The sequence below is a fragment of the Monodelphis domestica genome, chromosome 7, assembly GCF_027887165.1.
Source record: "Monodelphis domestica isolate mMonDom1 chromosome 7, mMonDom1.pri, whole genome shotgun sequence".
NCBI lineage: Eukaryota > Metazoa > Chordata > Mammalia > Didelphimorphia > Didelphidae > Monodelphis > Monodelphis domestica.
In genome coordinates, this window is record NC_077233.1 from 138,487,598 (window position 1) to 138,502,164 (window position 14,567).

The following is a 14,567-nucleotide window of genomic DNA, read 5'->3' on the forward strand; positions in this document are numbered from 1 at the left end:
AGCCAGGATACAATTAAGCTCAGGAAAGGAATCATAGCTAGAGGCTAGGGTATAAGTGAAGGGGCTACTTACAAAGGACACTCAAAGGATGGTCCCAGTCCTAGGGTAGGTCTTCCAGGGAAAGGGTCTCCAATACAATGGGGAAGGCTACCCAAGATGAAAAGAGTACTAAGCATTTGCTTAGCCCCACCTAACTGGGATAGTCCTTTACTTTAGGTCAGCCGGAAATTGCTAGTAAGAGATTCCCTTCAGGATGGATTCTCCTGGGGCCTAGAGAGAAGTACTAACTTTGGGGTCTCCAACTTACTAGCTGGTCCTAAAACTTAGGGTTCATCAGATCTTACTAGGACACACTTGGCGGTTTCTGGATTCCACTTTGACATAAGAGATCAAAAAGAATTCCTACTCCTTAGAAAATGAAAACTGTAATTGCCAGTTATTAGAAGCAAGTACCAGTTCTATACTTCTCTTTTAGATATTCATTTCACCCAGTATCAAAACTTTATAAATTATGAGGAAGGAAAAAAGTGAAAATGTTAACACTGGGACACAGAGAGGAGCTGAGAAATGAAATTAAAAGGTTTCTCAGTATAACAAAACTGACCTCAGAATAAGTCTCTCTGGATTCTTATTTGATCCTTACAACTTTTCTAAGAAAAGTTTGGGTGTCATTTTCCTTTACTAGTTTGCTATTTCTTCCAAAAATGGAAATTGTAAGTAATAGAGATGATTTCTATACACTGGGGGGTAGGAAATGCAAATCAAAATGGGAAAACCAAACAGAAAAGGACACTTATTAGATCAAGTATTAGTATGTATTTATGCACAATAATAAAAACAGATTTACAAGTTGAACTGGAAATTTAAACATAGGAAGTTTAACAGCTTTTGTTTATTATATTAAATAGCCAAAACACCTTTTTTTTTCCAAAATTGGTAAAGAATAAATAATATAATTTACAATATGGTACAAAAAATAATCAGGAAGGACAGGCAATCTGCTTTATACATACACTGCATATGTATATTTATAATCTATAAAACAAATTCACATCTCAAACAAGCCAAAAACCTTAGATGATATGGCTTAACTATTTTTCAAAGAAACAGCAATAAATTCTGCTGCCAAACCATAAGCTCTAAAGCCAGTTATCCTGTTCCAGTAAAGTATGATAACAGGTTACTGTAGTGCTTCCAAGGTTTAACTTACTTAATATTACTTACAAATTACTGTGGAATTAGGAGAGCTATAAAGGTTTGGGAAGCTGTTTAAAAAAAAAAAAACCCACCAAAGTGCAGTATTCCCTCAAAAATGCATCCCAGTACTTAAATTTCTTCCTCAGGGGTTTCCAGCATCAGAATACAAAACATCTCTTTGCAAAACAAGCCTGAGTTCAATGAAGTGATTTGGTTTTAAGATGTAGTTTTCAAAAGGCCATCCATCTATAAATTCTATCTTGGGGGTAGCCCAATAAACAATGGTTATTCCTATACTTAAGGGCCAGCAGACTTAGGGGTATGGAGCAAATACTGGTAAGTCAACCGTTTTCAATTAATTCTTCCCCTTGAACAGTATTAGTCAATTCAGATTACAGCATATCTCATTATAAGCCCTATATGAAAGGATGAACATTCAGTCAGTCGCCTCTGCATTCTCTCAAAGATACAACAGGAGATGTCCGCTATTATATATTCTCCAAAAAGATGAGAGGCCAATATATCAACCAATCCTCTGAAAACCCAGAGGTTCTTACTCAGTCCTGAATGTGAAGAGGAGCTTCAAAAATGAAGAACTTTAAAAAGGATCCCAAGCACATTACTATGTTCAGAGACAAAATTTTTCAAGAAACTGATCTGCTTTGCACATAGTAAGCCACAAGTTCATATTGAGAGGCTAACAATGACATCCACTTGAATGGAAACAATATAATTCTCTTACTTTCTGACATGCTGGTATACTTTTGATTCAGTGAAGATTTATATTTTTATACATAATATTTATAAGGCTAGGAGAAATAGATTAATTTTCTGCTGCAAACTATGACATTTCCCTCACTCATGGCAAGGAAAAGCAACTGACCTTTTGCCAAAGGAAAAAACAAAGGCCTCTGTGGTTAATTCATATTTCTCACTAGCAAAGAGGAGACTTGTAGATATTTGACAAATAACTTTCTTTTTGCATCCTGGTCCCTCTGCCCTAACTTAAAATATTACTTACAGCTATAAGTTATTTACTTAAATTGATTCCACACATGGGCAAGTAGAGTCTGTTCCAGAAACTCAAACCAGAGAAACTTCTGATTTTTAAAATCTTTGAATAAGCTTATGGTAATATTTTTTCTTTTCCTTTGCCTTTAATTAAAAAAACCAACTACTTTCTACTTCTTGCCCTAATATCTCAAGAGCTCCTGCTGAGTAACTAGCTCAGAAGTATTATCAGCTGGCCACATAGTCATGACACAACTGGTACTTAATTTCAGCAGTATTCCTGAAAGGCTTCTTGCTATGGCATTAGAGTACAGAGTTCAGGAAGATTCTAATATTGATGCAGATACAGTCAGTAGGGTTTTTAGCCCATGGCTAAGTAAGATATTATGGGCATGAGATATACCTCAGCACTGTTGAGTTCAGAGGGGGCTAAGTCAACACAGAAAATGGTCAGATTGGCTTAAAGACTACATAATCACAGTTGCTCACATCACTTCAACTGACTGCCATATTCCTCCTCTCTTTTGTTTTTAGTTATGTGCTGTTATTTTCTTAAGATCCAGAAAAAAGCTTTACTCATAAGGAACTATTAGTGAGGTATCACAGAAAAGCTCTGATAAAAGTTTCAGGAACAAGAGTAAAAACACAGCAGAAAAATAGATTTCTCCATCCAGTAACCGGGAATCTGTCCTTGGCTCAGGGATTAGAATATCTGTCCTTTATTATAGAAATGAAATGATCTCTAATTGCTGGATTCCATAGTTCTCTACAAGACACTTAATTCCTTCTGAAGAAGCCTTACATACTCATTTCTCAGGTATTGATTGAAACCAAACTGCCTGTAGATTGTATATGGCTAAAGACCAAGTCATCCATCAGTTGGGGAGAGAAGCCAGACCTAAAAAGTAGCTAACAATAGCCTTGAAGGCTACTAGCCCTGCCTAAGACTACTACTGGGAGGAAAAACTGCCTCTTTTACTTTTAACAAATGTAGGAATTAACGTCAAAGTAGATGGAAACATTGAACAATAAGCAAACTAGATGCTGACCAAAAATTAAATGTCAGATGGATGAGGTCACAGATGACACTATAAGGTTGATCCTTATCACAGATGCCTAAATAGGTGTGAGAAGAACTGGCTGTTAGACATAGCTATGGACAGATTTAATGGATGCACCTGATACACAAAGAATTGACTGTAGGAGTTTATAAATCCTCTTTCTACAAAGGACATGGCTTTTGTTTACTAAGGAGCTACCTTATATGACTATAAGCCCTTATTTTAGAATTCTAGAAAGAGAAGTTGGGCAAGGGTGAGAGGTGCTCAATGATCACAGAAGAGTAAAGATTAAGTGTGTAATATGATAAAGGAACAACATATGCTGAAGGACAACCAAAAGCAGAGGAAAATTTGATGGAGAAAAATCACTTCATGAAAACTACCCAGTTATTAAGGATTACTAATTTCTTTTCAGATGTCAAACCAAATTTCACCATAGGTGAAAGGCCTTGGGGGAGATCTTCATCTATAACAGAGCAAATGATGCTTTGGCCCACCCTTAAAGAAACTAGACAACTGGGAGGAGGAAGGATATCCACTTAATTGGGTTTTCTTCTTTAATGCTTCTTAATTCACAAAATAAAAGATCTTTTTCTACCTCAGAAATTAAAAAAAAAATCAATGTTATCTGCATAAGACATGATTCTTTACCCATCCTGTTAAATCAGCCAAAACTTATAATGAAGGGATTAGGGGAAGGTTGGTATTTCAATGGAGTTGAGACCAAGATTTCTCCCTCTGCTACCCCAGTACTATAAGGCCTTTTATCTGCACTGTCACCTGCCCTGGAATGCAATTACTATCAGAGAGCTCAAGAGATGCTGTGCTGTCTTCCCCAGGGAAGAAGGAATGCATCATGGATTGTTGAACTCCCACCACTTTACAGACATAGTAAAAGAATATCAAAGGATTAATTGGAGGAAGGCAGTAGTGACTTGGGCACTCCCACCAGTAAGGGTGGCTTAAAATTCTCCAGTACTTAAGGGCTATTCCAAGGCACTCTTGACTTCTTCCTTTAAAAAAAGAAAATTTGTAGTTTCTCCTTTTTCAACCGGAATGTTCAATACAACAAATTTAGGCTTTAATACAGGACTAATCTTTACCTGCACCCCAAACCTTGTGTGGAACTAAGAATATTACATATGGCACAAACTGCCTCAGAAGGGGGTTTTCTTACTAATAACCTTAACTTATTCCATTCCAGAGAATTAGTTTTGATTCTTCCCAACTACATCACTAGGCTCCAGCTCCTCTCATGGGAATTCATCACCTAATACTGTTCAGTGATCTTTTCCTGGTGTACTATAGATTCCAGGATGCACAGCTGTTCAAATCTTAGAAGATGATGCCTTTATTGAGAGTGGTTCACTGGGATGTCTTCCCTAACAATCAGAGGAACAAACATACTATGTCCATTGTAATGTCGGTCCATCAAGCCCTCCTAATTGTGGCCACTACAGTGCTTAACATGAAGCGTGGTCATTGTGAGAGGTCACCCACTGGAGGGCCACTTCCACCTCCATCAAAAAGGACTTCACGACGACTTGACTCAGTGATGGACAGTTCTTGGGCAAGGTCATTGAAACGGGAGATGTAGTCAATGCTGTTTTCATTCATCATGCACACCAGTTGGGAATCCACAACCTAAAAGACATAAGAATGAAGGGAAATATTATAAGTTAGATAACTGGGTATCCATTTTAAGCCTTCCTAAGTTCTGGGAGACTTGAAAGTAAAGTGGAGCAATGGATGAATATGAAAACTTCTTTCACAGTGCTCTCTTTACAACTTTTGAGTCATGGAACTGGACTGCTGCCTTACCAGGTGGGAGAAAATAATAGGAAGACTTCTGTGACATATATAGAAAAAAGAATTGTATCCCAAATATTCCCATCAAGCTCAGTCCTATTTTGCTGCCAATATATGATGATCAAAGCTAGGTGGTTCAGTGAATTAAGGGGGCAGCTGGATGGCTCAGTGAATTGAGAGTCAGGCCCAGAGATGGGAGGTCTTAGTGTAGTTCAAATTTGACCTCAGACACTTACTGGTTGTGTGACCCTGGGCAAGTCACTTGACCCCCATTGCCTAGCCTATACCACTCTTCTGTCTTGGAACCAATACACTGCATTAATTCCAAGATGGGAGGTATGGGTTTAAAAGGGGGCAGGGGCAGCTAGATGGCTCAGTGAATTGAGAGTCAGGCCCAGAGAGGGGAGGTCCTGGGTTCAAATCTAGCCTCAGACAGTTCCTAGCTGTGTGACCCTAGGCAAGTCACTTAACCCCCATTGCCTAGCCCTTACCACTCCTTAGAACCAGCCTTAGAACTAATACCCAGTATAGTATTATCATTTCATCTTCCCTTAAAGTTCTATCAAGTCAACAAGCATTTATTAGGTACCTACTATGTTTCAGACAAGCACTGAATATATTACTTTTAACTTTCTACACGGTTTCTTATAATGTAGGGTTAGTTGGGATGTACTCACTAGAAAGTGACTTGACAACTGACATATTAAGTAATGTGAATATATGTTAGACTATCATAGTAGGAGTATACATGAGTATCACATGCATGAGTATCAGTGAGTAGAGGAAGAATAAATTCTAAATGGAAGTCATTACTCTTGTTTATGTTATTCAATATTGCCCATGGCCACTAGTTATTTCTGTTCATGACTTACCTCTTAAACATAATTGTAAGCTCTTAAGGGCAAGAGAATGGATTTTATATTACTTTAAATCCCAAGTGTTTGTTGAAAAACTGAATTTTAAACATCCAGACTTATAACAGACCAATTTAGGATGAGCAAAAGTTAAGTGAACATCTGTGAAGAATTTACATATCCTTATACCTGCCTTGACCTTGTTTAATTCTATGGCAAAGAAGAGTATTACAAAATAGGAAATATCACCTCTGCAAAACAAGATGCAGTTTTAAATAAGGTGAGCCTATTATCATCCAGCCAAGAAAGCATAAAGTCAGTGCTAAAACAGATCTTGACAGTCATCTATTCCACTCTCTTCATTTAATACAGATGGGAGGTTGAAATCCAGGTTAACCGAAAGGCAAGAATTCACTTAAATTTTAAGTCACAAAAGCAATAAGTGAATTCAGGTCTTCAAATATCAAATCTAGTACTTTTTCTACTAGATCACAATGCTGATCAGTTATTCCAAAGGTAGTGCATCCATTTTATTTATTGTTGAATATGCACTCCCCAATGAATATATTTAATTATTTATAAACTAAACATATTTGTTATTCTAATAACTATTATAAAAAATTATGTCAAAACCCAGAAATTTTAAAAGGATAAGATAAAGATGAAATAATATTTAACCCTAGATTCATCAGGGAGCCACTGGAGTCTGAGTAGGAGAGTTTTATGGTAGGACCTGCACTTTAGGGAAATCACTTTGGTTTCCATTTTGAGAACAGACTAGAGAGAAGATTCAAACTATGGAGATTAATTAGAAGGTTACTGTACTAGTCCATATAAGAGATGATGAGAGCTTGAATTAGTGTGGTGACTGTGAGTACAGAAAAGAGAAAAGATGTGAGAGATGTAGAGGTAGAAACTAGTTTATAAACTTTGAAAACAGATCAGCTATAGTGAAAGAGTTCAATTAAGATGTCAAGAATGAGAATCAATGTGAATGAAAGGATGATGGTACCTTTCAGAGAAAGAAGAGTTTGACAAAGAAGTAGGTTTACAGGGAAAGATAGTGTAATGGGATCTAATTTTGATCAAACCCATTTTACTCCTGCTCATTCCAGGCAACTCCCTCTGTCCTATTCCACAAAAAAAAGGGGGCAGGAAGGCTTCTTTCTTACTAGACATTACCTTGAAGCAAGGTTAAGAGAGTATATGATAGAGAGGAGAGGTGGGAATTTTTCCAATGGCAAATGTTTCTGACAGTGGTAGCAGCTGGTGTACTGCTCACTGTTGACCACCTGACTCAAAAATAGGGAGGATAAAAGCCTGTAGAGTAGATAGAGCAAGAGCCAGGCAGAGGTGGGGGGTCAGCGAGATGATAATTGTTAGTACAGTTGCTAGAGATAAGACCCTTAATTTATAAATCATTATTTTGAGGCGGGTGGGATATAAATCATCTTCTAACTAGTATTCCAGTTGGTTGATCACACATCTGAGGATAGGTACTAGTTCCTGCTTTAGAGATTGCATTAAAGGACTTAAAATGGTAGATGATTACACACTTTTATCCCTAAAAGTCCTCAAATACAGAAAAAGATAATAAGGAATAAAAAAGAAGATTCAAGTTCAGGACAAAGCTACTGAATAAAAAGTCCATCACAGGTCAACATACCTCTGCAACATCAGCCAATGATCGAGAGACAAATGAATCGCGAGAGTTTCCATCCAGCAAGCTGGGGCCCAATAGGGAAGTACCACTGGCAGTCCCAACCGGAGTTGGTAGCATCTTCCGGCCCTTCTCTGGTGAGATGAAGCTTGCTACATAGAAGAGAGAAGAAAAAAGATGATTAAAATCTTATTTTTTTCTAAAACAACACTGAAATATAAATTGTACTGATCCTATAATATATTGGTATTCTTGATTTAAAGGACCTCTGCCTGAAGCTCAGATTAAGGACCATTCCCAGCATTATAGGGCGATTCAGATCAGTACAGTCAGTGGAAAAACAAGGGTAGATGTAACCCCAAATTAATTTTGAATACTAGCAGTTCTTACTCATCATTCAGAACCTTTTATTGCTTTTAAGAATTGTAAGGCAAAGCTTGATATGGATGCTCATTCTCATCAACTCAGTTAATGGAAGGAGGGAGGGAGAATGAGAGGAAGGAAGGAAGGAAATGGAAGGGAAGGGAATTAGCAAGCATTATTAAAGGCCTACTTTGTGCCAAGCACTGTGTTAAAATCTCTGCAAATATTTTCTTGTTTAATTCTCATAATAACCCCATGAGGTAGATGCTATTAATACTTCCACTTTATATTTGAGGAAACTAAAATAGAGGTTAAGAGTCTTGCCCAGAGTCACAAAAACTGTCTGAGGTCACATGTGGTCTTTTGAACTCCAGGTCTGGTGCTATATCCACAGTGCCCCTTAGCTGCCTCACAAGATCAATTTAGGATTATTTTAGAATGTGATTTGGGAGCAAAGGCTGAGTATAGCCATCTGTGTGACATAATCAGACTGATGCAGCTAAACCCTCTTTTATGTCAAGGTAAAGATTAGTAGTAGGACAGGAAATTTCATTTCTGTTCTGTCGGTCCTGTATATTTGAATACTGTACATCCTATCCTCTAGTTTGACAGGCTGGTGTAGAAGGGAGCAAGCTCTGCTGTACTACAAATTATTTAAGATATGCCAAGCATTGCACATGGCTGACAATTAATAGGATTCTACCACTGCAGAGAACTACTTTTAAGTAAAATGAATTGCTAAATGCTATTAGATGATAACTTTCTAAACAAACTAGAAGGTTCATTTCAGAAAAAATTTACTATGTACAAATTGTTCAGGAAAAAAGGAATCTAAAATGGAGACCAAAGTCACCCTCTACCTCCTTATAAAAAGTTGCCAGCACTAGGGTTTCGAGGGAAGGTCTTCATAACAAGTTCACCAAGAAGTAAAGGCATGAACCACAGAGCATAAAGTGGCTCACTATGTTCTAGAGAGGGGGTCTTAAAATACAGAGTAGAGCTAAAGCCATCATATGAAATATTTATTCCATTCAGAATTCCTAGAGTCAATGTCAGTTGATTATCAAACAACTAAATGACCTATTTAAGACAAAGGGAGCTTTTGGCTCAGATCTTTGGTCCTTAATAGGAATGTTCTTCTGGTTAGGGGGTGGGATCATGTCAAAGGTCTGAGTTTACTGTATTCTTTGAGAAAAACTCACAAAATAGGCTGCTGAGAGAAGAATCAGTGGAATCATTGGGGTACCACTGGGGATCATGGGTGGGAGAGGCAATCCAATTCTGCTGAGGGCTGCTGGATGGGGATGGAAGACTCTTGGAACTGTCACTGCCATTCAGTTTTGCTGGAGAAAGAGAGACTCCTTCACCTATGAGATAATATTGTATTATTAAAATTTAGTTGGAAGAAAAGAAAATCTAATCTAATCCTTACTATGTTAGCCATATAACCCGAAGTTTAATAATTTAAAATAGCATAAAATTCCAATTCAAGATGAACAGCATTAACAAAAATAATAGCAGAAATTTCCAAAGAGAATGTGGCAGATTCAGAGTACTCTACTCTCATTTCGAAGAAGGTATCACCTGGTTATTTTAGTAAATGTTCCTCTCTAGCTGATATACCTAGGAGCACAAGTTAAAAGATAAGGTCAATAGAACAGGAAGTACTAATTTTATCTTCACAGATACCACAGTGGGATGAACTAGAATAAATTATTAACTACTATGTGCCAGGTACTGTGCAAAGTGCTTTATAAATATGATCTCATTTTATCTCCATAATAACCCTAGAAGGTAAGTGCTATTATCATCTTCTCCCTTATAGTTGAGGAAATTGGGACAGACAGAGGTAAAATGACTTGCCCAGGGCCACACTGCTAGTAAATGTCTGGGGTAGGTGGGGGTGGAGGTTTGAGTGAACTCAAGTCTTCCAAATTCCAGGCTCAGTATTCTATTCACCTAGAGGCCTCTTTCAATTAAAGACAAAGGAATTCAATTAAATATGTATAAACATTGACAATTCAGGCTTCTGGAACCACAGGAAAACAAGCTCACTGGCCACTTACTTCCTAACCAGGAATTCCCTAAGGGAATCTAGCTGGATTCTTTCTTTTTTAGTGGAGCTATTAGCTACTCACAGACACATATTTAAATCTACTAAAAGACCCAGGTCAGGAAGTTAGAGACTAACCTATTGTTAACTAAATTAATATTCCTTTTTAATGGAGAGTAAGGGTTTTCCTGATTCTAAGAACAGAAAGTGTTACTTACTATATTGGCCAGAACTGATAGCAATCTCAATGATGGAGTCACTGATCTGAGTCGAAGGTTCTCCCTGAGATAATACATCCTCAGGGGGTCCAGGCAGGGAAATATCTAGCAGAGCCGAGACATTGGGTGGAGAAAGTCGAGTACTAGATCCCTCAGATGTAGGAAGGGGAGTAGAGAGGCCATTTTGGAGAGGAGTTTTGGACAGTTCAGACAAGGATAGAACAGATGAGCCCTGAGGAGAAAAAAAAATACAAAAACTGTCATGGAAAGAGATCAGAAAGAATTGAAGAACATGTAATTTGCGGGGGAAAAAATGAATAATTCTTAGGTACAAGACCAAAAATGCTTTACCTATCATAAAAAAGTCTCTAATATACGTTGTGGTCATCTATAATTCAAGAGGGTAAGTAAAATGCCTAGACCCACTTGTTTAACTCCACCAAAGTAAATTTAGGATCCTAGAACTAGAATCAGAAGGGCCCTTGAAGTCTTTTTATCTGAGCTATCTTAAAAATGGAGAGACTGAGGCCCAGAAAAGCCCACATTTCCACTGGCAAAATGAGTTTAGAAACTTGTAGCCATAAGCTTAGGGCCATTTCCAAAAGAGCTTGCTTTGTGCCTGAATCCAACAGCAAAAGGAAAGAAGTCTAAAGGTAAGACTGGAACACTCAAGCTCCTGGAAAGCTGTGCTACTAAAAAAGGTCTCTGGAACAAGCATTTCAATGCCAACCAACTTTAAGCCTTGTACAAGTATCACCAAGAAAGAAAATAACTTCACTGGCAAAAGAAAGTGAGATGTCTTCAATTTACAACTGTATCTGGAGAAGAAGAGAAGGCAAAAAAAAGGTAGGCCAATGAAAAGAATTTCAAACTAGACAAATATTGATAGGCTATGTGAATTTTTTCCCCTTTTATAATTATCCAGGAGACTTGGGTCAAATAAAATGAATAAAGTAGGTCCATTAGGTAGACAAAGGCCATGGAAGCACTTGGAAAATAAGGAATGAAGGTCTGACTGTACTTAGGGAGATGAATTCTTAGTGCCATTTGTGTAGAACCCACACAATCCTCAAACTCTACCTGGAAACCTGGAGTGATGGATTCTTGTTCAGGCCTTGTGGGGATACTGATGAAAGGAACCCGACATCCACTACTTGGGCCCTATAAAAAGAAAAGGGATAGTAGAAAGTTTCTTAATTATACTTTAATAGCAGCTCACATATCTAGGACAATACACTTTAAAAAGCAATATATACTATAGCTATTTTCACAACCACTTTGTGTGAGGTGCATATCATATCCTCCTCTCCTTACAGATGAAAAAACTCATTCTGAGCAATTAAATGACCAAAACTACAGCCATAGAGCTGGTATGTGACAGTCACTGCTCTCTGACTTGTAGCTTAGGCGATATACCATAAATCAGAACTCCAGGCAAGTGTTTGTAAATATACCAATTCCTATATACCAGACATTGGCTCCTCATTTAAGTGGTTTTCACAAAACCAGTCAGAAAAAGATAATAAAATCCTCTAGTGTAGAGAGTAGTTCCTAAAATTACTTTCAAGATCTGACTGATTGAGAAATTCCTTCAAATGTTTATACTGATTGTTTAGATGAAAGAATTCTTCTCCAGCACCAAAACCCAGTTTATTCACAGTAAGGGTAAGACCTCAGACTCTTCAAGAAAGCTGATGCTCCTGTGCCTCTTAAAGATTTTACTCGCCTCCTCCTGAGATTGGTGCCTGGATCCTGTCTGGTATACAAGACAATCTTGGGAATTTTATAGTTTCATTCCTCTAAAAGAGATGGGGAGTAAAGGGGAAGGGTGGGGAAATCACATAATTTTAGGAAATAGAAGAAACCTCAGAGGTTATAAAAATCCAATCTCCTGACCACATAAGGAATACATTCTGCAATATTCCTGATAGATGGCCATTAATATTGTGTCCTAATAGTTTAAAATGCTAGAGAATTAATTATCTAAATGAAGCTATAAATAAAAGCTCCACTAGTTCTGATCTATTCATTAAAGTAACACATAACAAGTCTAGAATCTTTCCCAAAGGACATTTCATATAAGAGTATATATTTTAAAAGTTTTAGTTTATTCTCCAGATCAAACATTCCTAATTGAGCAAAATGAATCTAGAATTGTAAAATATACTGAGTCTTTGCTTAAATACTTACAGTGATAATTTATCAATACACAAATCTAATCATTTTTATATTAATCGGATTCTAAGGATTTTTTAAATTAAGCAAGTGAAAAAAATGCCTCCATATAATCACTTCTTCTAGAGCCAAAACTAGAATATGAATCTTACCCATATAAACCTATTAAATAAGTTATATCTCTCCTCTATCTCTTTTTCTTGAAGATAAAAACATCTTCAGTTCTTTTAACTAAATCCTTATAACAATGAATATACTTCTATGGTTTAGGTAAGTCTCAACTTCTCAATAACTATCTTAAGACATGGTGCTCTTTTTTGTGGTAGTTAGGTATGGAGAAGAGTAGAGAAAAATGTACCTTCTTCCCCTTCACAGAAGTTAGAGACTATGAAAATGTACAATATTCCATGTGCCATAATATAGAATATGAATGAGCAAATCACAGCCTGAGAGTCAAATCTAGTGAGCCTCTTTAGTTAAGAAAGGTTTCTACATTTTAAAATGCAATAAAACTTCATGAGGGCCATACTTTGCTAATCCCTAAGAAGGACAACATGTCAATTGCTATCTCTGGGGGGGAAAGGGGGGAATTGTTTTCAGAAATCTTTATTAAAAGTGATGGCTTGGGGGCAGCTGTGTAGCTCAGTAGATTGAGAGTCAGGCCCAGAGACAGAAGGTCCTGGGTTCAAATCTAGCCTCCGACACTTCCCAGCTGTGTGACCCTGGGCAAATCACTTAACCCCCATTGCCTAGCCCTTACTACTCTTCTGCCTTGGAAACAATACACATACTCCAAGATGGAAAGTAAGGATTAAAAAAAAAAAGTAATGGCTTGCTGGCTATGGGAGGTAGGAAGAACATATGCAGAAATGAATAAGATGCAAGTTTTCAACAACAGAATATCCAACCTAGACACATACTTGGTGTGAGAGTTACAGAACAGTAATTTGAACACTATATTTCTGTTAATGGACCTAAGATCATTTTGGCTTTGACTGTCACATCACACCACTGACTTGTAATTTTCAGTCAAATGTCTAAAATATGTCTCTTACACAAGTACAGGGTAAGAATTGAGGGGATCAGGATGGTAAGTAGTTAACTGTGGGAACCACACTGACTCCATCTGGAGATAGTTTAATTCCGTTTTTATTCAACTATAATCCTAGTCTAAATTTTGTCTTGTGAGAAAACTTTGATTGTGAGAATTGAAAGAAAACCGTGTTGTATTGTTTGAACCTAGCCTTTTGTGGCTGGGAAACTGTACCACCCCTGCCTGCTGTTTAATAACCTTAACCAAGGACCTAGGTTATGTTGACCAAAACACCATCAGATCCTAAGACTGATGTAAGGAGTTTTCTCATAATTTATGAATAATACATAATATATCTCAAGCAATTTATATATCTTATCTGAAAACTGGCTCCAAACTGATCAGTGTTCCTCAGAGACACTTAGAAGGAGCATTCAGATAACTGTACCTGTTCAATCTCCTCTGCCCAATTTGGAAAGTCCCTAATCTTTCATCCAACTAGAAAATCAGATTGCCCATTGACATGCCATTTCCTCTTAATTAATGGCTCTTGAGTAATTGTTTTTAATAGATAAAAGTCTAGCTCCCCTTATATTTTGAAGTCTAGTCCTAAACTAAGGAAGGGGCTTAAGCGATCCCCGATTTCTCAGGCAACTGGCATGCAGTTCTCAATAAATTGATATGCTCAAGAGTAAAATTTTGTTTTCTCAGTCATTTTATCTTCTGCTCATTACAAAATGACATCTATACATTTAATCAACATCTGAGTATAGTACAGTGACAAATCAATATATTTTAAAGCATTTATATTTATACCATTTGACCATCTTATCCACAAAAATGTCAAGATCTTATCTCATGTTAGTTTTCAGTTCCCTCATAATAGATGCCTAATTGTGGCCAGTCTGGTTCATCAATATCTCATAAAATGTAATATACAAAACTGACCACTTTTTTTAAAAGACACAACTATTTATTTTTTATTAATCCAGAAATTTTTAATTAATTTAGAATATTTTTCCATGGTTACATACATGATACATGTTCTTTTCCTCTCCTCTCCCTCTTCCTTACCCCCTCCCGTAGCCAACATGCAATTCCACTGGGTTTTACATGTGTCATTGATCAAGACC

The 14,567-nt window shown here is 37.1% G+C and overlaps 1 protein-coding gene across 6 annotated transcripts in view; it reads right to left on the bottom strand.

Annotated features, from left to right (window-relative positions):
* Positions 1-796: 796 nt before the first annotated feature.
* Positions 797-14,567, bottom strand: part of CRAMP1 (cramped chromatin regulator homolog 1) — a 125,276-nt gene continuing 111,505 nt past the window's right edge. For all 6 annotated transcript variants that reach the window (XM_007499336.3, XM_007499335.3, XM_056805654.1 and 3 more), the window contains 5 exons: positions 11,307-11,387; positions 10,227-10,458; positions 9,158-9,322; positions 7,599-7,744; positions 797-4,913 (listed from right to left, as the gene is read on the bottom strand). In XM_007499336.3, the coding sequence (XP_007499398.2) occupies positions 4,749-4,913; positions 7,599-7,744; positions 9,158-9,322; positions 10,227-10,458; positions 11,307-11,387 (789 nt within the window). In that variant the 3' untranslated portion in view covers positions 797-4,748. The remainder of the gene's footprint in view (positions 4,914-7,598; positions 7,745-9,157; positions 9,323-10,226; positions 10,459-11,306; positions 11,388-14,567) is intronic.